This window comes from Perna viridis, chromosome 4, assembly GCF_037379345.1.
Source record: "Perna viridis isolate PV_CMFRI_1.1 ecotype Kerala chromosome 4, ASM3737934v1, whole genome shotgun sequence".
Lineage (NCBI taxonomy): Eukaryota > Metazoa > Mollusca > Bivalvia > Mytilida > Mytilidae > Perna > Perna viridis.
This window is the reverse complement of record NC_142448.1, coordinates 28,294,760-28,319,741: the sequence shown is the minus strand read 5'-3', so window position 1 is coordinate 28,319,741 and position 24,982 is coordinate 28,294,760. Positions and strand designations below refer to the sequence as shown.

At 33.0% G+C, this 24,982-nt stretch overlaps 2 protein-coding genes across 2 annotated transcripts; one reads left to right on the top strand and one right to left on the bottom strand.

The window, feature by feature from the left end:
* The first annotated feature begins 1,630 nt into the window (after nucleotides 1-1,630).
* Nucleotides 1,631-16,262, top strand: LOC148619607 (alcohol dehydrogenase class-3-like). Its single transcript, XM_088579722.1, has 10 exons — nucleotides 1,631-1,784; nucleotides 6,247-6,348; nucleotides 6,658-6,799; nucleotides 7,835-7,922; nucleotides 8,393-8,525; nucleotides 9,010-9,226; nucleotides 11,704-11,837; nucleotides 12,608-12,743; nucleotides 15,115-15,253; nucleotides 16,079-16,262. The coding sequence occupies exons 1-10, from the start codon at nucleotides 1,764-1,766 to the stop codon at nucleotides 16,104-16,106; spliced, it is 1,140 nt and encodes a 379-aa protein (XP_088435848.1). The 5' UTR covers nucleotides 1,631-1,763; the 3' UTR covers nucleotides 16,107-16,262.
* A 2,851-nt stretch (nucleotides 16,263-19,113) lies between these two features.
* Nucleotides 19,114-21,750, bottom strand: LOC148619606 (uncharacterized). Its single transcript, XM_088579723.1, has 3 exons — nucleotides 21,570-21,750; nucleotides 20,727-21,017; nucleotides 19,114-20,162 (listed from the first exon to the last, which is right to left on the bottom strand). Exons 2-3 carry the CDS (start codon nucleotides 20,923-20,925, stop codon nucleotides 19,306-19,308), a joined length of 1,056 nt encoding a protein of 351 aa, XP_088435849.1. The 5' UTR covers nucleotides 20,926-21,017; nucleotides 21,570-21,750; the 3' UTR covers nucleotides 19,114-19,305.
* Between the last annotated feature and the right edge of the window lie 3,232 nt (nucleotides 21,751-24,982).

Here is a 24,982-nt window from a genome sequence, read left to right as displayed (position 1 = left end):
AAAAATATCCAGCCGAGTTTCCTCAGAAAAAGGGAGGGTGCTAGGTCATTTGCCATTTTTGTCGATTTTACACATAAAATTAACAAATTTTCCAATAAAATGGGGGTAGCCATCCCCTCTGGATCTGCCACTGAAAAAAAACATCTGTTTTGACGACAGTACCGTCTCACCTCAGGACAAAAGTACCGGTATCACTAACTAACCGATTTCGGTTAAAATAATAAATTTCTCATTATTGTGCAGTAATAAACCAGTCTCCCTTGCATATGGTCCTAGTACCTATTCTGACTTCTTAATGCGCCAGCATTGCCTGGAAGACGGGTTTTTGGACCAAAGTATCAAATGGAAACAAATCACTTGGTTTTCTAGAGTACAGTTGCACTATATGGGATCCACATACTTCGGAACAAAAAAATAAAATTGAAATGGTTCAGAGACGAACTGCCCGGTATGTGTACAATAGCTACCACAACATTAGTAGTCACCAACATGATTGACAATCTTGGTTGGCCTATGCTGGTGGAACGCCCTCTTAAAACCCGATTAATCATGTTATATAAAATTTCACACCAGCTAATAGCCATACCATCGACTGTGTTAATTTCATCAGATACCAGAACAAAAAAAACACAATCAAACATTTTGGCATGTAACAGCCCCAAATATACCTACGAAAGGTCATTTTTTCCACGAACAATATCCAATGGAACCTACTACCACAAACAGTTATTTCGTGCACTACAGTTGACACAGTTTTAACTTGTATATAAAAAATTTCTTTTTGATGATGTGAATTGCTAATTGCATTCTAAAATAGTTACTTTAATTTTTACATTCTTACTCCACGCATGCGACAGCAAGTAATCTTCGGCAGGACGAAGTAATGCTGTATAACTAAAGAAGAAGAAAGAAAGTTATAAGAAAATATGTCTCATACGGTCGATTCTGTCGGATGACACGATATCAAGACTGTGAAAATCTATTTAATTAGTGCAAGCTCTAGCATATCTTATAACTGTGAGATGTTAACTCCCTATGTATGCAGGAGAAGATGGTATATTATGATGCTGCACAAATGAGGATAGTTTATTATTTGGACTTTTATCGTACTGAGTTGACCGCTAGTGTAAAATTTGAGTAGTATGTTTAAATAAGAGGCGAAGGAAGATTTGTCTGTTGTCTCTATTATTTCCAGCTCTGTGTGCTATTTATAATGAGATCCATTCTGTATTCTTGGGATTATTGATCATCAATAATATATCTGAATGTGAAATTAAAAGTCCTGGCTACTCAATTTTTTTTGTCTTTCGAAAGACTTTGTAGAAACTCCGACTCGTTAGAGGACATGAATAAATCGGCAAGGAAAAGGGCACAATTTTTTTTTTTTTTTTTTTTTTTTTTTTTTTGAATGCCGACTAATTGTTGAAAAGGTTTACTTGAAAAAAATATAGAGTTATCTCTCTTTGAATCGTGGACTCAGGCTCTCCTCAACTGTCAATGTTGGTCTTTAGTTTATGTTATTGTTTACTGTCTTGGTGTCTCTGTTTCCTTAGATTTTTATATGCTTCAAATGAGCGATGTCCTTTTTGTTGGAAATAGATAAATAAATAAATGAATGAAATAGGTATATGGGAAGGAAAAAGTCCGAGAGTCATTTTGCAGTTCTAAGCTTAAGGTACGTGTGCAAACTAAAGGTGAAGTAGATAAGAGCCGGCTAGGGTACATCACTTTCTGTGTGGCTTAAATTATTTAGAAGATTTATCATGTCAGACACTGCTGGAAAGGTAAAATTATGTACGCCCGCAATAATCGCATTTCCATTGCGTGACAGAATGCATTAAGCACACACGATGTCATTGAAAAGGGGGAGGGGTTCATGTATTCTGTATCACATGCTCCATCAAACCCGCAAGCAATCAACCCAAGACTCTTTTATCACATCCGAAGTCCGATATATACTGAATGTTACATGTCAAAATCTGTATCACATGCTGTATCAACCAGAGACTGCTTTATCACCCGAGGCCCGTGGGGTGACATAGGTTGAGGGTTGATATAGCATATGATACAGATTTTAGTATGTCATGTTCATTATATCATATATTTTAACCATACTTCAAGTACAGTCTATGAAGGTGTGCAATATAAGGTATGCGATATAGGTCTAGGGGTGTGATTATAGAGTAGACAATATAGGGTTTAAACAAATACTTACAATACATATACAAAAAAGGTATATTTTAATCTAAATATATGATATAAGTCGAGGGTTGATATAACATGTGAAACTTTCCGAATATTATATGCCAAAATCTCTATTACATGGTCAAAACAAAAAATTCCTCCAGCGACAAATCCCAAAAAGGATTATATCAACCCTGGTCTCCTTTATCACCATTATAGTCTAATCATGACATTCGCTGAGATATATTTTTTTATCTGACATTTATGCCTTACTAACAATGGTAGGCGACATACAAATTAAACGTTAGTTTCCCAAGACAGCTTAATTATTTTGACTGCTATCACCCCAAGGTCCATCTTCACAGGATGGTATAGATCAAGGGTTGATACTGCATGTTAATCAGAAGTTGTCATGTCATGTTCATCATATCATATATTTTAAATCAACTTCAAGTGTGTTCTGAGTAGGGATACACTAAAGGTCTAGTGGTGGGATATAGAATTTATTAATGACTTGGGATAAGTTTTATTAGTATCTTAATTATAGACATCGTCAGCTTAGGTGATTATAGAGCTCAATGGTGGATTAATCATGATATGAACTGAAATCCAAAGTGATTGTTTTATTAAATGAGTAATCTGTTCTGGCATTTCTATCTCCACACCATTTTTTAATGAAACTTACATGATCAAGGGTGAAATTCAAATGTACACTTAGTAAGTATTATGATAATCCTCATTTGCCATGAATCATATCATTGGTCTACTTCTTGTATTTGTTTGGGTTTGTTTTGTTTTATTTTTTCATTTTGTATTTGCCTCTGTGCTTTTCCTCTACTTGAGTCTTTTCCTTGTCTTACAATGTAACTTCAATTGCTGATTAAAGTCTGCACAGAAAATCAGTGGTCTATCTGGTACTTTTGATGTCTTATTTAGTCAAAATACATTTTATATCAACGTCATCTTAGTATATTGACCTATCACAAATGACAATTCAAAATAAATTATAGGATTTTACCTGATACTATATTGGGGTACACGCTGAAACTTCCACAAATGATGAGTACTTCCTGTGCCATTTTGCTCAGTGAAAATCATTATTTGCAAAAAACCATTAAATACCCATTGAAACAGTCAAATTCGAGGTTATTTATAGTCATATATTACATCTTTGTTCATTGGATGCAAAGGATATTCCACGTACATGAAGCCTTGTTTTTTTTAATGTATTGTCACTATGTTTCTATTTATATGTATATTGACGTTATACTTCTAAATTAGATCCGGATATAAACTGTTCCATTTTATAATCACTTTAAGCCAATCATGGCAAAAGTGACACGGATGAAAAAGACAAAAAGAAAATACATTATCTACATATGTAGTATATGAATTAAGGATTTTCACTCAGTCAATATGTTATATATGGACCTGTTAGATTATATTGACTTCTGACTTCATCCTTAGTCATTATAATCTGAACAGGTCCATATATAACGTATCGACTTCATTGACTTTGTTAAAAGTCCATAATTGATAAGTATTGATAATTTATAATGCAGATACAACATGTACAAAAAAGTATATTTTAATGAAAAACATGTCATGTTCATCATACTGTACATTTTTGTTATACTTGAAATGTGTTTTAGTATGGAAGAGATATAGGCCTAGGGGTGTGATATAGAGTTAGTCTAAATAATTATGCCATCTTTAGAGACTAATTTTTATTTTGCTTGGTCCCCTCCCTCCGTTAGTGAGGTGTAAACATCTCAGATTAAAAAGCATGCCTCAGTTAACGTCATGATTATCTGGACTGATATAGAGTATGAGATACAGAGTATACAATATGGAATTTTACAATCATTGGTGATCCTAGGGGTGATTTAGGAGTCTCAGGTTGATATGGCATATGATACAGCATTCAATCAGTATTTATTGCTTTCTAGGTGTTTTTCAATTTTTTAATATCAAAACACCCGTCAAATGGTGATGATTTAAAAACTTCCGATTTTGAGGTCCAAACTCCTGGCCAAAATTTTAAAATCTTCAGATCTTAAGAAATCTAGAGTTTCAAGATCAATCACACATCATCTTAAATGGAAAAATATCTTCAATTGTTTGTTATTGTCAAATGGTTAAAGGTTTCAACTAGATTTTAAAAATGTGTTATAAGATGCAGTTTTTTTAAATGAAATAGTTTCAGTTTAAGCCTAAGGTGTACTGCTAGCAGGGCTATACATTTCCCAATGTCCTGCTCATCATCTTACATTATGACATCCTTAAAACTGTAGATTATTGGTATCAACTGATGAAATTGTGAGGCTTATTGAATTAAAGTCCTTAACTAAACACCAATTTGGTTTTTTTTTCACCTTTCAGAAGGTATTCAGATTCTAAAGTCTCAATGAATGATTGTATCTTTGTTCATTTTTTTTATTATTTTTTCCAATAAATGACTGAGAATCTAACTGTTATCAGAAGTTTAACTTTGAGAAATTAGATTTAATGACGTACGTCATCAGTTATTGTAATATATTAATGCAAGAATTTTATAATGAAAAGTCATTCATGATGAAAATATAATGTTTCAACAGTACAAAGTAAAAAAAAAAAATTCAGAATTAAGATGACTCATTTGAAAATCTTCAATATTTATGGCACAAAATCAATTGCAGTTTGTTGACATATATTATGAACCGTTTGTTAAAAGAATGTTCTACAAAAATGTTAAAATCATCATTTTTCTCCATTATAAACATTTAAATTGTTCAACATGCAGAATAAAAGATCTTTTCTTGCTGAACCAAAAACTTTGTAGTAATTGTAGATATTGGTAAACAAGACTCATTATAATCTCTGAAGAGTAAAGATTTGAAGTTGTGTTTATAGAACACAAATTAGCTGTTAGGAGAATTCTCATAAACCGGTATTTTTCATAGATTGTTTTCAATAGCAAGTGTATGTGAGACTTTAAACTGATAAAGTTCATATCTTTAATATTATTATAATCTTGGCAATCCTTTAGAAATCATACATTAGACAGAGCTTAGTTTTTAGATGTTGTTATCATAACAAGCCTTATTAGAACTCGCTCATATATCATTTAGAAATAGACCTAAGGTTTTCTATTTTCTAAGCAGTCAAACATTTCATTGATTTATGTAAATGAAATAATGAGAAACCATACAGATGTCTAAGATGAATTCTAACTAATGCAACATTTTTATGTCTAATTTCATTGGACAGCAATATTGTTTTCCTTAAATAACCTCTGAAACAAGGCTGTTTCACATAATGAATGTTTCCAAAACGTATTTTGAAAAATTTCATAAACCCTATCCCAAATAAGATAAACTATTTCCCAATTGTTAGTTTTAGTGCTGATTTTGTTATATGATTAAAATTACACTAATTTTCTTGATATCATCTATAAGATTAATAATTTAACTACGAACTGAAGGATATGTACCATTATTCAAAATTTCCCAATTTGAAAAATTGATGCATAAGAGGATGGGAAAGTTTTGAAAGAAGCCAACAATATCACTTTTGGATAACATCATAAATTTCAGGATATGAAATTTGTTTGGCATTAATTAATTACTTTGTATAATTTCATCATTCAAAAGTGGCTCAAACTACGACAAATTAGTGGTGGTCTGTGGTACAAGATTTCTGATTTTTGTCCTATGACCTCTCAAGGTTTGCAGTTTCATTTGCCTAGATCCTGGCCCATTAATCTTTTCCATTGGTGCTTTAGTAAGGACTTTCCGTTTCTTTCAAGTTAATCATCGACTTGGAACTCTTGAAAGTGAATTTTAGCCCTTGTACCAGTGGCAGATCCAGGAAGGGGGTTCCAGGCTATTATTGCTAAATTTTTACCTAAAAAATGCAGGAGATTAAAAAAATCTCCAATTAAAAGAGGGGATTCCATTCCCTGGAAATACCTCCTCTTAGTTGGTCATGTTTGTAGTGATAAAGAAAATCGAGAAATATCTACTTTAATATACTGATAACTCACACTGTTTATATGAGTATCATATATGTATCTTTGTACAGCCCATTGAATGTTTAGCAGCAGTGGCATGGGAGGCCAAGAAGCCACTGACCATCGAGACAATCGAGGTCATGCCACCAAGGGCAGGTGAAGTCAGGATTAAGGTATATATAGAAAATATAATTTGTAATAAATAAAAAACTTTAAATAATTGTCTAGATACTGTTACTTTACTAAAACATTACATTTGTGTACCCTCTAAACTGTACATTGTCAATGTTGGCTGCCAAAACATGATTGGTACCATGTAAAATGTCTATTAATTAATTTGTAAAAAATTTTGACAGGGTTCATTACATGTCAGTTTTGGTTTTTTATGATGCAACACTCTTCACTATTTCTCTGATAATTTTTATACATGCATTACAAGCCTTGCCCTATTTTTTTGTTGTAAATGTACTTTCAAATTTTAGGTTCTGTACACCGGAGTTTGTCATACTGATGCCTATACACTTGATGGACATGATCCTGAGGGGAAATTCCCTTGTGTTCTTGGACATGAAGGTGGAGGAGTTGTTGAGAGTGTTGGAGATGGCGTCTCGTCTGTACAACCTGGTAAGATCTGTACTTGTGCTGTCTCCTTTTTCCTTTTTGGGTATTGTGTTATCATAAGATATCTTATCTCCCCCATATCCAAAATCAGGTGAAAAACATATGCCTTTCATTTATGAAACCATATTGTAAACATATTTTAACAAATGAAGTTTACATGTATAAACAAATGTTCTTCGTGATTGTTTTCTTCCTGAATATGATACACATGTATGTACTTAACATATGAAAAACAATTCAGAACATATGTTACATACGAAAAAAATGTGTTGCATTTTTTTTTAACTTACTGTTAATGCTTATATTGAAAATATTCATGTGCTGACATACAATGGGGATGCAGGTCCATGAAAAAGGGGTTAACTACCAGTAATGCAAATCCAGTAATTTAAACAAATTTTATTTCTAAGAACATATTACAAAATGGATTAGGCACAAGTAAAACATACTTTTGAAGTTTTCTCCATTGACAGGTTATTACACTACAATATTGCATGCTTTCATAATGGATTATAATGCATTAATATATGTACATATATTAATAACAGTGTGAGAGATGGATATTGAAGGATACAGATGGGTGCATTTGCATGTTTTCTTGATGTTACTGATATATATTGGGTGTTAGGAGTCATATGAAGGATTATATCTTTGTTCTTTAAATGAAGTTAAAAATGCCATTCAATACAGAACTACAAGTCGTTAATTCTAGTTTTAAACCTAGGATCTATGACCCAATCAAATTCTAATTAGAGCATTTGTCTAGCCTCCAGGTAAAGATGTCATTAAAAAAGTAGTGAAATGGTGTTTCATTTAAGTGTCCACAAAGAAATGTTTGGGTACATAATAGTATTGTAAATATTTTATGGTATCAAAATACATTTACATGTATATGCACATGTATTCATTTACATGTATGTATACATTTTTATGACAGATATTTCTCTTCCTTGTTGAATTGTTTTATTAAAGTTAAAAGGTTATCTCCAGTAGTAAGGTGGGGTATAGATTCATATAAACTGTAATGTATTATTTCAGGTGATCATGTGATTCCATTGTACACACCACAATGCTATGAATGTAAATTCTGTAAAAATCCTAAGACCAATTTGTGCCAAAAAATCAGGTGAGAACTTTTTGTTGTATCGAAATATTCGAATTATTGTTTAAATTAAAGCCGGCACTGCTGAAGAACTTGTGTTTTCTTTTTGTTATTTTCTTTTTTTGTTGGTTTGGGGGGTCGGGGTAGGTTTGGTGGTTTTTTCCAATTCCAAACAAATGTCAAGTTATGTTTGAAAATATTATTGTTCTAATGAAACCAAGTAATAATAAAATTTTGAAAGACTATGAAAATAGATAACCATAAATAAAAATACCATCAGAGTAGATCTGATATGGGCAGGTCTTCATTTTATTCAGGTTTAGTTTAGACAGTTTTTACTTTAATGTCATATGTCAATATATGTATGTATTTTGAAACAGTGTTGTAAAGATAAAATTTAGTTCTATTCTGTAGAATGTAAACTTACTTAAAAAAAACATACTAAATTGTACCTAAGGTGAAAAATTAATCAGAAATATTGATGTATATTTCAGGTCTTCACAGGGACAGGGAGTTATGCCCGACGGTTCAGGTAGATTTACCTGTAAAGGGAAGAACCTTTTCCACTTCATGGGATGTAGTACTTTTAGTCAGTACACAGTATGTGCTGAAATATCTGTCAGCAAGGTTTGTGTGGTCTTAATTGTGTGTTTAATCACATTTTGTGTAAGTCCATGAATAAAAAATACCATTATATGCTGAGGAAAAAGCTTGTTTAGTTAGAAAACTAGAGAATGAGATGACCAGATTTTAAACAATTGACCAAAGTATAAAGCTGTTATTCTTAGCATTTAATCCAGAAGCAATAATATCAAATAGCAGGAAAAGGGAAATAACTATAACACATGTCACCTGTAGGAGTAAAATAATGCTGTTTTAATGGTTGAATAAAATAAATAAAAATGGAAGTCTACTTTTCTTCCTTTTTGGTACTGTTTGTAAATATTTTTTTTCATATTTTACATAAATATTTTTTTTTTATTAAAATTAATGTATGAATTTTATTCTCCAGGCTATATTAAGTACTATTATATGTTACTCCATTGGTACACGTACCAAGTTTGAGAGCTTGCTTACTTTATTTATATTGATTTGATTTGATTTACTCCAGGTGAATCCATCTGCTCCTTTGGAAAAAGTTTGTCTCCTTGGGTGTGGTATATCTACTGGTTATGGGGCAGCTCTGAACACAGCTAAGGTTGAACCAGGATCAACATGTGCAGTCTGGGGTCTGGGAGCTGTAGGACTTGCTGTAATCATGGGTTGTAAAAAGGCTGGAGCTTCTCGTATCATTGGTGTTGATATTAATTCTGATAAGTTTGCCATAGGTTAGTACTTTTTAGTCACCTCACCTGTGCTTTCTATCTCAAGTGGGGCATAAGTCTGCAACAAGTCCTCTCCATTTCACTTTGTCCTTAGCTATGTGTTGTACTTTTCTAAAAGTGTATCCCATCTCCTCCAACTCAGACGGAACTGTTCTCCTCTAGGTGGTACAAGATCAGACCTGCTCCAAGTAGTTTTTTGTGCTTTAAATGAATGTGACTGCACTTGGGAGGGGTTGACAGCAGTAGTGCAATATCAGAAAGACTGAATGGCCAGTAAAAAGCTAATACCCAAGTCATGTTATACTGTGATGTTCTAGAGTAAATTGTCATTATAAAATTGTGATGAATTAATTGAGTCTTAATCAGCCTTTGTTCCTTTTCAAGGCTTCTAAAAGACTTCCTATGATAGTCCTCAAAGGATGATATGAGTCAAATCCATTTCAAGAGAAATATGGCTTATTTATTGTCATTCTTATTGAATATTACCTAAAACCCATCAACGGATTTTGACCATAATGAGTAATTTTAACAAACAACAATAAATACATATTAATTCACTAATAAATGCTAACAAATAAGTCGTAACACATAATAATACAAAAAGTCCCTACAGGGATTCCGTAAATGTCTGTGCAAGACTTATAAGAGTAGTCAAAGACAAAAAAAAAAACTCAATCAGATGTAAAAATTTGACAATTGATTAATTACCTTCTGTCAATAGATAACCATTCTCGCTGTTAATGAATATATTGGAATCATGAACATATGACTCTCCAGTTCAATCAACAATAGGTCAAAGGGAACATGAAATGTATTGTAAACCTAATATCTTTATGCATCATTATAAATATCATGGGCTGACTCATGAGATTGATTTTCTGGGCCATTTTCTATTGTTAGGGATGTCTAATGGCTCCCTCCAGAAATGATCCCTCTCTAGACCAAAATGAGTGATTCTGCTTCCTAGTGCCTCTTAGGAACCTTATTTAACTATAAAGGATGAAAATTTTAAGACTGGACTGGATATGTACATGTAGGCACTTTGGACTTCGTACAGAATGCATATGTTACATGAGACAAGTTGTTTTCATATTTAAAGAGATTATGATAGTTCAAAATTTGGAACTGATGAATAATAATAATCAAAGATTTGATAAAAAAGATTTAGGTGAACTAATGAATAATATAAAAGATTTAGGTAAATAGGTTATCTTTGATAAGCCATTCAAATAATCTTTGAATTTATCTATTTGTGTCATTCTCTCAGGTGGCAAAGAGGAACCTTTGACTATGTGATATTATGTCAAAGAAACCCTATAGAATAAAGTAATAAGGTAAAGATAAGGGAAATAAATTTAATATTGGTTGTTTAATACACATATAGGCACAAAACTTTTGGTTTTATAGGTGAAGGTAGGGGTGTTTTTATGTTTTTGACAAAAATTTCCTGGCCTTTTTTTTATCCCCCTCCCCCCAAAAAAAGAATGGCCAACACCAGGAATAAAAAAATTTCTGGCTTACATTGTACTCCTGTGAAAAAATTCATAAATTTTTGTGTGTTAATGAATAGGAATTAAATAAAACTGGACCACAAGGCAATCAAAAAATGTTTATCCAAATCCCCTCCCCCTCCAAAAAAATTCAAATGCCTTACAAAAAATTGAATGTCTAAACCTCTTTCATTCTGTATAGTAATGATAAATCGGAATTTTCCTTGACCTTGCACCCCTCCTTAGAACCACAGCAGTGACTGAATTAGAGAAAAGGAGAATATTTGGGGTTTTTGTTAAATATTTTATCATTGAAACATTGACATTTGTTATATTGAAAGTACTCTTAAGGCCATTCTTGTACTTCGCAAAGCTTGAGTTTCAAGTTCCAAATTGTATTTATTTTCTACAGAAGCTTTAGGCAATATCAATTTGATGAGATGCATTTGCATAATTGCTGTGCACCATAAAAATTGATAATAAAATATAACTGCAGATACAGAATATTTTGGTTTGACTTTACAAGTCCTGAAAATGTATTTGACTTACTAGGCCACAATTATAAATGTATTTTTTATCAGTAATCTATACTTTTTCCTTTGAACTTACTCACAGATATTTTTCTATCTCTGGTACATGACAAGATAATTGAAAATATCTGTCAAAACATTAGGAGTGATTGTGACATCATCAGACCTTTTTTAGAGTTTTGAATGAAAATGATGTTGCAGAATAGGGTAGGGTTTTTTTTCTAACAAAAGTACATGGTATATGATCCAAGTGGAAAGAAAAAAAGTACAGGAAAAAAATAATAAAAAGAGGAAAGGGCAATATAAACTTTTTGGGTAGGGGTCGTTTTCAGTGGGTAGGTAGAATGAGGGGAAATGAATAAGTTAGTTTTTTTTTTTTATTTTGGCCTTAGCTTGACAAGTGTAATGTAAAGGAGTTTTCATTAAGCTAAATCCCTGTATATTATATTTATTTTTACAGCTAAAGATTTTGGAATGACAGAAGGAGTGAACCCTAAGGACTATCCAGACAAACCAATCCAGCAAGTATTGGTTGATTTGACAGATGGTGGATTGGACTTTACTTTTGAATGCATTGGAAGTGTTGCTACTATGGTAATAATATAAAGAAATTAAGTCTTCAATTTTTTATGGAAATAATCATTTATATATCTGGGTGCTGTTTCACTAAAAAATGGTAAGTGTGAAAATGGATTCATGCTATGACATCATATCTCAAGCAATAGCAAGGGTTAAGTAACGACATAAATGGCCAGCCTGTGGTTAGACAATGACAAAATGGAATTTCCTTGATTAATTTTTATTCTAATAGGACTAGTTTTGAATAAATATGTATTGTATGAAATGTTGGTCATGTGTTGATCGCTGTTTTACCATGACAGTGTTCTGATAAGCTTTGAGACACATTTTATTAGACTTAGTAATAATTGGGTGCATGTTTTGCATTTGTTTATCTCTTGTTCAAACTAAGAAAATTTTAAAATGGATGTACTTCTTAAAATTTTTTACCGACAGTGCATTATTCATAATAATATAAGCATGGTTATATTTATGAAATAAATCAAGGAAATTCCATTTTATCATTGTTTTACCATGGGCTGGTCATTTATGTTGCATTGTTTTAACAATAGCAAGGGGTTAAATAACAACATTAATGGCCACCCCATGGTAAAACAATAATAAAATGGAATTTTTATGATTTATTTCAATTCTGAAAGGACAAATTTCTTAATATTTTTGAATAGATGTAGCCTATATGTTGCATAAAATGTTGGTCATATGGATATTACCAAAAGGTTTATGATATGTATTGAATTTTCAAAAGCTATGAGAAGTTTTGACTACATTTATTCATTCCTTTCAAGAGAGCTGCATTAGAAGCTTGCCATAAAGGATGGGGAGTGTCTACCATTATTGGGGTGGCTGGTGCAGGACAGGAGATTTCTACACGACCATTCCAATTGGTCACTGGTAGGGTATGGAAAGGAACAGCATTTGGAGGTAGGTGCAAGTACTGTTCCCGGGTACTGTAAATTAGAAGTTAGGGTATTGAAAGGAACAGCATTTGGAGGTAAGTGCGAGTACTGTCCCCTGGTACTGTAAATTAATGACTTTTTGTTGTTATTTCAGCAAAGAATAAAAAATCCCCAAAATATATTGTTCTGAATGCTTGCTGTTTATGTCAAGGTCTTTAATACAATTGTACTGATAATTTGTGAAAATTAACAGTCTTTAACTGGTACAGTGAAAACTGTTTAAACCAAACCCCTTTTGGACCTTAGAATTGGTTCAGTTCAGACAGCTGTCTGATTTTCTAAGGTTTAAAATATATTTAAATTAATAGAAAGGGACTTTTAAAAGTGTCTGGTTTAGACAGGGTTTTGGATTCAGGGTTCAGTTTAGACAGGGTTTTTGATTATTCAGGATTTTGGATTATTCAGAGTTCAATTTAGACAGGGTTTTTGGATTATTCAGAGTTTGGTTTAGACAGGGTTTTTGATTATTCAGGGTTCAGTTTAGACAGGTTTTGGATTATTCAGAGTGGTTTATTTAGAATTTTGGATTATTTAGAGTTTGGTTTAGACAGGGTTTTTTGATTATTCAGAGTTTGGTTTAGACAGAGTTTTGGATTATTCAGGGTTCAGTTTAGACAGGGTTTTTGATTATTCAGAGTTCGGTTTAGACAGGGTTTTGAATTATTCAGGGTTCATTTTAGACAGGGTTTTGGATTATTCAGAGTTCTGTTTAGACAGGGTTTTGGATTATTCAGTGTTTGGTTTAGATAGAGTTTTGGATTATTCAGGGTTCAGTTTAGACAGGGTATTGGATTATTCAGAGTTTGGTTTATTCGGGATTTTGGATTATTCAGAGTTTGGTTTAGACAGGGTTTTGGATTATTCAGGATTCAGTTTAGACAGGGTTTTTGATTATTTAGAGTTCGGTTTAGAGAGGGTTTTGGATTATTCAGAGTTCGGTTTAGACAGGGTTTTGCATTATTTATGGTTCGGTTTAGACAGAGTTTTGGATTATTTAGAGTTCAGTTTAGACAGGGTTTTGGATTATTCAGAGTTCAGTTTAGACAGGGTTTTGCATTATTCAGGGTTCAGTTTAGACAGAGTTTTGGATTATTCAGAGTTCAGTTTAGACAGGGTTTTGGATTATGCAGAGTTCGGTTTAGATAGGGTTTTGGATTATATTGGGTTCAGTTTAGATACGGTTTTGGATTAGTCAGGGTTAAGTTTAGACAAGGTTTTGGATTATTCAGAGTTGGTCTATACAGGGTTTCACTGTATTATACTTTAAATCATGATAAAGAAGTTGATTGACAGAACTTTATTGTGTGGGTAGAATCTTTTCAAAAGTAGTAAAAAAATCTTTCTTTTTTTTTAATAATAAGGTGATATTATTGTCAATGTATCATGATGAAATTTTACAGAAGGTTCAATATTAAGAAAAGGAAGGTTCAGATGGGTTTTAGGAATTTTGGTCCCTACTGTTAAGGTATTAGACCAAAAGGGATCAAAGCAAGCATTCTATAAAACTATATAAAAGTTGCTGATTTTCAATAAAATTAAATATATGTTGTTCTTTTACATTAACATTGTATTTAGAAAGTTTAATTTATCACCATAAAAAGTAAATGTCTTTAATCCATATGTTCTATGACCACATTTATTCTATGTCAAAAATTTAATCACAATTAAATTTCAGAGATATAATGAAATTGAATGTATGTCTACACTTGCCCTGTTTTTCACCTCAATAATCATATTAAGCTGCATCCTTGAAGCATTTTGTTATGGATCAGCAAAGTTTCTTTTTTTTTTTAAGATATTTAAATCTTTGATTTGATTGAAGTTTTCTTTGTTAACTCTAAATGGTTGCTAATGTGACCACACAATTGTACTTGGTCTATTTTGTTGAATTGTTTGCTTCTTTTCCCGAACCTATGGTGATGTAGAGGTAAATGATGTACTTGATAGGTTCAAACTGTGGTTCTCATCCTCTGTGTTAATGTAGCAGATTTTAGTTCTGTAAGTGGTCACGAACTTGCCAAATTTACAACTGTTATTAAAGTTTATGTTCATTGTTTAGGGTACCAGTATTTATTTTTATCCTGCAATTTAACCTGACGATCCCCATGCATGTTGAGTAAAAATATTAAATTGATTCAGTGGGGGAATAAGTTATAATTTAAAAAATTCTATCAATATTTAAAAATGATTTTGTTGCTTTCTTATTGCAGGATAAATACAATATTAGAGTATTGTATATATCATTGGTCTGCATACATGTAGAAGTGCATGTCAAGTTTCCAAAGATTGCTGATATTTAAAGTTGCCATTTCATGTTCATTATACATGTATTGTAGGTTGGAAGAGCAGAGAAAGCGTTCCTAAGCTAGTTGATGACTATATGAACAAAGAGGTCAAAGTTGATGAGTTTGTTTCACACAACGTTGGCCTAGCAGAAATAAACCAGGCATTTGATTTGATGCATTCTGGAAAAAGGTATTTGATATTATTCAAATTCTAAAAAAGTATTAGGTTCATTATACAGAGAAATTATGTCATTTCATTAAAAAAAAACTATGCAATGGATGGGATAACTGATGAGTGGAAATAAATAACAGTTTATAAAGCACCTACTCATGGTGAATAATTTTGAATTATCTCCCCTTGACCAATATATCTTTAAATTACGGTGATGTGTATTAGCACATCATAATTTTACCTGATATTTTCCCAACTATTGACATGGCATCATCTATAAATACAATCAATAGTTTTTACTTTGTCTGTCGACAATTTATTTGAGCACAGAATTTTGAATCCTTTTACTTATCACTGGGAATAAGCAGATAGTTCTACATGTAACTGAAAGTTATGACCATTGTAACAAGGCAACACTTGTAGCATTATTGTCATATAAGATAGGGTGGTCTTCACTATAATGTAACTGTGAAATATATTTGTGAAAACAGGGACTAATTACTACTAACGGTAATATTAAGTCCTATGAAAAAATCTTAGAAGATTGGGCAGTGTAAATAAAATTTTGAAGGGGTCAATCATGAAATTGATACATTGAATTTAGAAAGTCATTTAATGAAATTTGACTTGCAATAACATTGCATTATCATGATTATACAGTCTTAAAATAAAATGTTTTTTTGGCAACTTACAAAGAAGGTTGTGTCTTCGCTATATTTTGCAAATTTGTGTTAATATTGTGTATTTTCATATCAGAATACCTTACAAATTTCCTTCTACAAAAAGGGTCGGTTTCATATCGTGTACTTAAAGTCTTCAGTGTGTAATTAACTATATTTTCAGCATCAGGACCGTTGTTGGAATGTTTTAAAGTTGTTGGACTACAGACAGATTCTCAGCAATGACCATTCCTAGGTTAATGACAAGTGCTTTACAATTGAGACTATAACTACTGTTGATAATTATACTTACAGCTACACTAATTATCATGTGATATATAAGGACAACAATAAAACATTTTACTTCATGTGTTAGTGGGTTTTGAATAACAGTGAAGTCTATCATTGATACAGTATGAAAAAAAACTGAGAAGATTACCAATACATGTGCCATTATTCAACAAAATTTGACTGCATAGAAACACTGTAGTCAATGATTATTAGAATTCATGATTTGTTAGGTAATTAATAGACCTTCAAAGTACCATGCTTTATCTATTTAATATGACTAAAAATAAATTCAGAGGCCACATTATATACCAGAAGCTTGTTTTATGCCATTCTTACTGCCAGAAAAAAAATCATTTATGAATTAATAAACATTGCATCTTATTGTGCATATCAGTGTTATAATTCGAATGTGATGAAAAGTTTGGGTTCCTTACTTAACACCTTTATGGTCCAATTGGAACTACTCAGTCTTTTAAAGTAGGGAAAGTAGTTTTTTTTTACTTTTTCTGTCAGTTTTTTTTTCAAAGACAATTTATTAGCTGAGCAGTCGTGACCTTTAGACAAGACAGATGTCGGAAAATGACCCACAACTTTTTTCAACTTTTCACACAAGTAAAGTTGATGATACACATTTAACAAATATACATGTTAATTCAAACTCCGCTGCATTTTTTGTTTTTTTTTTTACATTCACGAACTTTATTGATCACAGGATTTAACCATTCTTTTTTACGGCTTGAAGTTCTCCCCAAGTCATACAAAGACGCTTCAAGTTAAACCACTGTTGAATCATGCGTCAAAGCATATAAATTTGCCATTTAATGCGGTCAAATTACTATCAATATGAATTATGACCATACAATCAATTAGACCAGAGCATCAACACTGTAGTCATGTCAGTTAAAGGAGATACTCCAATTCTATCAGTTTACCCAAAACCAAGGTTCTTTCACCTCTACTAAATAGAATTACTAACAGAATCCCAATAAAGAGCAGCCCTGAGAGACTCAAACAAGAGGCTCCCAGGAGCCTGAATCACTCACCAGGTTGAATCTTACAAGGAATAGTCTGACAACTTTTGTCCTTAAAGACTTTTGTTGTCCTAATAATAAGGATCATTTCAGCAATTGAAAAAACTTGGTTAAACCTAACAGTTTTGGAGATAAATGCAAAAAATTACTGTCTGACCCCGATGTTCTATTTTCAGTATCAGCGGCCATGTTTTTCGACAAATCATAAATCTCCACATCAGTCCTATGCAGGATACACCAAGGAACAATCATACCAAGTTTGGTTCTAATTGTTCTAATAATGTCAGGAGAGAAGATTTTTGAAAGAAACAACATTAAAAATTTAAAAAAATGTCAAGAAAGGGCAATAACTCCAACATGGTTCAATGGATTAAAACAAATATTTGACTACAGATAGATCTCATCATGCTCAACACTTTCAACCCCCCTCAGAATTTAGTTAAACCTAATGGTTATGGATATAAATGTGAAAAACTACTGTCTGAACCATAACTTCTATTTTTAGTAACAGCGGCCATGTTTTTCGACGGATCAAAAATCCCCACATCATTTCTATGCACGATACCCAAAGGAATATTCATACCAAGTTTGGTTCCAATCGGTCAAGTAATGTCCGAGAATATTTTTGAAAGAAATAACAATAAAAACAGAAAAAAAGTGTCAAGAAAGGGCAATCACTTAACAGATTAAAATGAAATTTGACCACAGATAGATCTGATGTTGAACACTTTTAATCCATGTCAAAATTTGGCTAAACCTAACGGTTTTGGACATGTATGCGATGAACTACTCTTTGACCCCCGTGTTCTATTTTTTGCGACGGCAGCCATGTTTCAATTTCCTTGACCATTCTTACGAGTATGCTTTCGTGAAGTTTCAATAGTCCTAAGAAACAAGTCGTCTAATAGTGCTACTTGTACGGATTTCTAAATGAAATGAATGGAAATTTCTCTTGCATGTTGATTTTAATGAACTGCATGTATGAATTTCATGGTTATTTTTACTCCTTTCCATTCACTATGGTGTTGATCATGGATGTGTGCGAGTGCTACAGTAAATTATGATGGCTGTTCATGGCTTCATTGACAAAAAGTGCCCTGAAATCTTAACAATGATAGACAGGAATTTAATTTCTGTGTAAATTAAGTTTTGTATTTGAACCTTTGAACATCCTAATGGACCTACATGTATTTGAAGACAGGATTTTTGGATTTAACAGCAAATGAAAGTCATTTAGTACAAGGAAAATACTGGTTTGGGGACTAAATTTATAGACAGAAGAGACCATTTCGCTCTTACTTTTCAATTCTTCCCTTTAGGATAAGGAACCTCGAGGCAAAACTTTATAGGCCTTTTTTTTTAAAACCTGGAAATGCTTGTTTAAGAAAGTTCAAATTTCTGTTTTAGTTTTCTTGTACCAGTTTGCAAGAACTAAACTGTTCGCTTATTCCTAACTACCATCTTGAGCATGAATCCCTTATGCACAAAGGAAGATGCTTTTAAATTTTGTTTTCACCCTATCAATTATTCAAATAGTGACCTGACTCATAATCAGTCAGACAAGATTATAAACAATATCTTTAGATCTAATCTCCTGGAGCTGTGCATTTCTCATGAAACACAACTGAAAATTTCTCAAAAGTTAATACACAAGGTAGTACAGGTCTTCCTACAAGTGTACTACATTGTAACTTCATTTTAAAACAGAATTCTTTCCTTTACAGTTCTCTTAATACATATAAGTTAATATTTGAGCTTACTTCAACTATTGCTTTTGCCAGACTTTTTTGGGTCTTGATACATGTAAATATTGATTGTACATGTAGTTTCAGTACTTGTTCCTAAAGCCCACATTTAACTTTCAGCTACCACACAAAAGGTGTTCATTAAAGTTAACTACAGCAGGAAATAAATTTATTCATGATCATCATACAACCAATTGACACTATGATTGAAACAAAAATATCTACACCCTGGTGACACTCTTGTCTAATGAATATGAACATGTACAAATACAAAAAGAAATGATATGAGTTACCTCCCTTCCAATAAATTCAAACCAATCTGAAGATTTACCCCCTCCCCAATCTTATTTAAACTCAATTTTCAATCCCCTTGCTTGACACACTTCAACAAGTAAATTTTTCATGTATTTGATTTCATTGTTTAAATGTTCTACTTTAGTTTTCAGTTCTTTATTTCTAATAGCTAAATCTTCCTCTTCAGTGTGAATACTTCCTTTTTGTGCTCTTTTTTTCTCTCGATATCGGATAGCAGCATTTCTATTTTGTATTCTCTTGCGTTCTTTTTTGTCAATTTTTTCAACAACAGGCTTTTCATATGGAGTTGGACGACTTTTGCTATTGGAACTTGAAGTTTTGCTTGTACGACTCTTCTTTGACTTCTTGCTACTTTTCTCAATAGATGGACGATAGTCTGGATCATTTTCGATACTGTCAGAAGGCGAAGATGGTCCAGATCCAGATAAAATACTGTCTATATCTTCACTCGACAAAGGAGAGCCAATGAACTCATTACTACTTTCTAATAGACTTTCTTCAGTGCTCTCTGAAATCAGGCTAATTTCACCTGATGTGTTATCACATGTGTCCATATCACTTGTTGAAACTGCAGCTTCATAAAGTTCTTGCAGTTGCTGCTGAAGTAAAAGAGCATCAACACCATCATCGCTGGTTCCAAAAGAGATGATATCAGTAACATGAGTGTTTTGTTCATTCAATTGCTCATTCAAGGAACTGCTACTTTCTGAATTAAATGTGTCTAATTGCAAAGATTCAGACACAGTTGGAGAGGATTTAATCTTAATAGGGTTTGTTAATAATTCCTCAAGAAGACGACCACTTTTAGCAGGTTTAGTTTCTTCTACAACTGGCCCAGAGGTCTCCAGCAGAGTGCTGAGATCAACTGTTTCCATCCAGTCATTTTCTGCAATAAAACATTCAAGCAAAGTTAGAGATGTTGGTTCATTTAAGAATTCCTGCATGCTCATGTATATACATGTACATGTATGAAATAACAAGCCTGCTACTAAATTTAGGGTGAATGTCTTGTATTGCACCAATATTCATATGTAGTTAAGGAGTTTAATTATATTATTTCCTGATGTAGTGAAATTGTTTTGTTTTTTTGTTTTGTATATCAGGTAAATTTGTGCATGAATGAGAGCAAGAATGATCAGCCATGTTTTTAAGCAATACAGATCAAGCATGTCTTGTACATGCAGTGAAAGAAATTAGCAGTAGACCTAAGGACCAATTCAATGTAAAATCAAGCAGGTCTATGATGAAATTGGTTCAAGTTCCTTTAAAATGTACAGTGCTGTCTGCATGAAGTTATGATGGGTCTATGATGACAAAAAAATCAAGTTTCTAACACTGTACATGTATATTTTTTCCTCTTGAAAGTGTACCTGGTGTGGTGTGTTATTTGACCACTTCTAATAATAGGGTTACACTGTATGTCTACTAGAATTTTTATTTAAATAATAACCTTCAAGAGATCCTCCAGACAGGAGATCTTGGAACAAAAAATTAGGACCAAAGTCATTCTTGACTAGACTGTCACCAGGGATCTCTAATCCCGCATCAAAGTGGTCTTCAACTACCGGACTGCAGCCCAGTAGTTCGTCCGACGGGACAAGCCCCTCGAACAAAGTGAACTCCTCCATTTCTTGAAACAGGGAACTCATCTTCTTTGTTTAATGATGAAAATGATATACTTTCGGTTTCTGCTGAATCGTAAGCCACTGAAAGGGCAACCAGGAACAAAATGTTGGGAATCCTGAAAAAAAAAAAAAAACAAAGTGTACTTTCAACTCATGCAACACTCTAACCGGAAGACCGAAAAGAGGGGCTTGGATTTTGCTGAAAACTATAGATCTATAGTGGAACAACTCCTCTCCAAACAAGTCATTCCACTTTTCTTCGAAATTTCTGATTCAGCGATTGAGACAAGGGCTAAAATGAAGCAAATTCATAATTATGTTTCAATCTTATATTCTGATAGCGCTATATATAATTTAAAGTGCGAATCACAAAACTAAGAGCAGCGGCCAACTGTACACGTGCATGTTCACAACATACGGATAGACAACAAACAGTTAATAATTAGTTTATTTTTTTCTATAATATAAAATACATCAGTTTGTCGTAAATGAAAAAGAAGACGAACAGCTACATGCTTTATTTTTTTTTTTTATTATATCATTAATATTTCATTTATTCCAAGTCCGATCGACGTGGCGAAATGGCGGAAACTAGAGATAGGTTAAACTACTGAAACATTTTCACAATTAAGTAGGGGTCGATAAATATAAACTATTAATTTACTCACGCCATGATTAAATAAATAAGGTGAAAGCCTAAGCTTTCGTTAGGTTCTGCACGTCCACACTAGAAATCCATCATAAAAATCGTTTGTGTTCCACACTGGGAATAAATATGTCGCTTTGTTCCTATTTGGTGAGCATATTCAGAAATGACCGTTGACAGGCTAGGTGCGCGGAAAAATCTTCCGCTCAAGGTTGTAATCTTGCGCTGGATTCCTAAAAAGCATACAACTCGTTCAAATTGTTATATTTTCTACTTCTTTTTTGTATATTTGAGTATTAAAAACCCTAAGACAATTGATTTTCGAACTACCACTCGAACAAAAAGAATTAGGTTTATTGCACTATTTCCGTATGCGGATTTATGCAGTAAATCGCCGTGTATTGCATCAGAAAATTCTTGGCGGTGTGCCACCAGAACTCAATTTGATTGGCTAAATAATTCTTGTAAAGTCCTATATTTGGAAATTTTACGTCACCCATTAGCACGAGGCGTTGCAAAGTAGGATAGGTAGACTCTTTGGATTTTTTATAATCAAAGTACTCATGTACTGAATCAATTTATATCGATTGTTTGAATCCAACAATATTCAGATTACATAATAGGTTATAAGAGGAAAGTTCGGGGATCGAATTCAATTAACGTATCTTAACACAAGCCTATTGTTGTAAATGGTTAATATCATAATGAATTCTATGATTTATTTCTAAATTAATCATTCTGATTACGCAGGACTGAAAAAAAAATCGCACGCACCAAAATCCACAATGCATCGTAGTAGTGCATCAGTTTACGTAATATTTAGGTTTGCTGTCGGTTTACACGGAACTCCTCGATGAATGAACACAAAACTCTCCGACATACTGCATAATCGAACTACAAGATGCAATCACTACATTTCATGTCCCCATTACTTTTTATGTTAAATTCAGCTATTTATAAGGCTCATTGAACATTGCATATCAATACAGATGGTGCTGGCGGGGTTTTATTATGATGAGTACCCTTTATCTTAACTTTCATAAAAAATATCAACATACGGCTTTCTAAGAAAGAACCGTAAAGTGAAATTAGCCAGATGCAGAAATTTAGCCATATCAAGGGCAAATAGTTTTTGTTCATAATTATTTTACCCTACTCTTAGAAAATATACTGTTTTATTCATCTACTTAACTATGTGACTGAATGATAAGGTGCGATATAAGGACTACTTCATGTCAATCCAAACTATTTTCTTATATGTGCAGGTGACTGGTTCCCGAAACAGTGGTATTACACCATTAACAACTAGTATCATTTCCTAGTTTGCAAAATTCAAGAGTCCAGCAGAAATCAAAATAATTTTATCGAGGGACAAAGACCAGACATGGAAAACAGACATACATAACAAAGAACATAAAATAACCAAATAATACATACTAAATGACAAAAGTAAATGAGCAACTCGGACTCCACTAAAAACTGGTAACATGGACCAGCTGCACCGGTAGGGTAAGCGTCCTCTGCTTTTCTAGAAACACCCGCCGAGTTAATTGCTCATAAAGAGTGAAGCCCTGGGTAGCTAAACACAAGAGGAAATGAAATTTATGACACATTGAACAAATCTGTTTTCAAGGTGTAAATCATTCATCACTGAAATAAACATGTCCTAAGATACATGTCCCTCTCATCTATCTACAGTTCTCAATTGATATGCATGCTTTATAGCTCAAGTGCTACAAGTAATCACATAGACACATATGTGCCATGTAAAATCGCTCTGTTTCTGGACACCTAGTTCCAGAGACACATACATTAGAATGATCAATACAAAAAGCAATATCACCAGACCACATATTGATACCTTTTCCGAGAAATGCATTTTCGAAATTCCTGTGCCATCGTCTAAGCAAAGTTTTATTCTATATATCATCTAGATGTACGTTCTTCTGATGTCACGTGGCGGTAACCGTAATAAAAATACACGATACAGTTGGTGATCCATCAGATGGTTTCGGGGGTTATATCACCCTTTTGTTGAAAGATTGGCAAAATGACCGGCAAATTATAGACTGGAACAGGACGTGTAGTCTGCCTGGAACCTCTTCCTTTATACTACTATCAGTTTCTTGATCGGAACCGCTACCCCATTTTTGTAAATACTTAGTGTATGGATCCGCCAGGACCGGCATGAAATATCAGAAGACAGCTCCTCCCACTGGTACTCAGCATTCCTCTTTATATTTCATTCTATGATCAATGATTATTTATAATCTCGCAGGGTTTTCATTTCTAGCTAAACATCAATTTTTTATTGTGCGTCTACAAGGATTTATATATTTAACTCCTTGGCGTATTTAACTAAGAAAACAGCATTTGTAGGCAACTTGAAGATACCAAAAATGAACGATGTGTTTATTCAGGTAAACGCATAGAAACAGGTACTGATAAGAGGTTAGATTTCAACTACTTTTAATTGAATCGTTGTCAATACAAACATAATTGATCATGTTTAGGTCGCAGTTAAAATTGTTACTTGGGTTTGTTAATTGGTGTAAAAACATCGAATTAAATATGATCGAACCCAAAATATCTATAAAGTGGACCTAACTATCTGCATTTGAAACTTATTGAGATATTTTCCTGCGGTAGTGCAAGATAATTGCAGATGCTAACAGGCTTTACAAATCTAAAGCCTCTGGCGACTGCTGTATCAATGCTGATCTCCGATCAAAATTGATAAAAAGCACAGGAGTTAAATAAGAAATTACCGCACTATTTATATAAATATATATACGGAATAGGTGGTTCCAAGATTTTTTTTTTTTTTTTTTTTGGGGGGGGGGGGAACCTAAAGGTTACTCCACCTAAATCATTTAAGGCGGACTACCCTAGTTGTCCGCCTAAAGTGATTCCCTGGATACGTTACTGATAGATCTTACACAGTGATGCCTAAAATTAAAGGAGAAAACTATGTTTACCATGAATACCAAAACTAATCTGTAAAATATTAATGAAAATTAAATTCCTTTTCTTAACTAATTAATCTAAATAGGAAATTTGAATTTCCCGCGCTTATGTGCGCCACCATGATCGGTTGAGCTATGACGTCACGAAGTCGGTTTTTTAGGTTTTTGCGATGTCCGAAGGAAGCGCAAATTTGGGACTTTTCCCCAATACCGATGTACCAAAAACAATGTCTACTATACATAACAAATATGTTGTCGTACCAGCAGACAAAGCCTAAAACCACATTGTATTTGTCTGCAAAACGTTTTACATAAAATGTTTATTATCAGAGGTAGACGTAAAAAATAATAGCAGTGATAAGACCTATACTGCTACCACACTCTCCAAAGAAGAGATTGTGGAAAACCATAAATCTGTGCTATCCTCTTTTGATCTCTCCACCAAGGACGATGATTGTGATTTACGGTC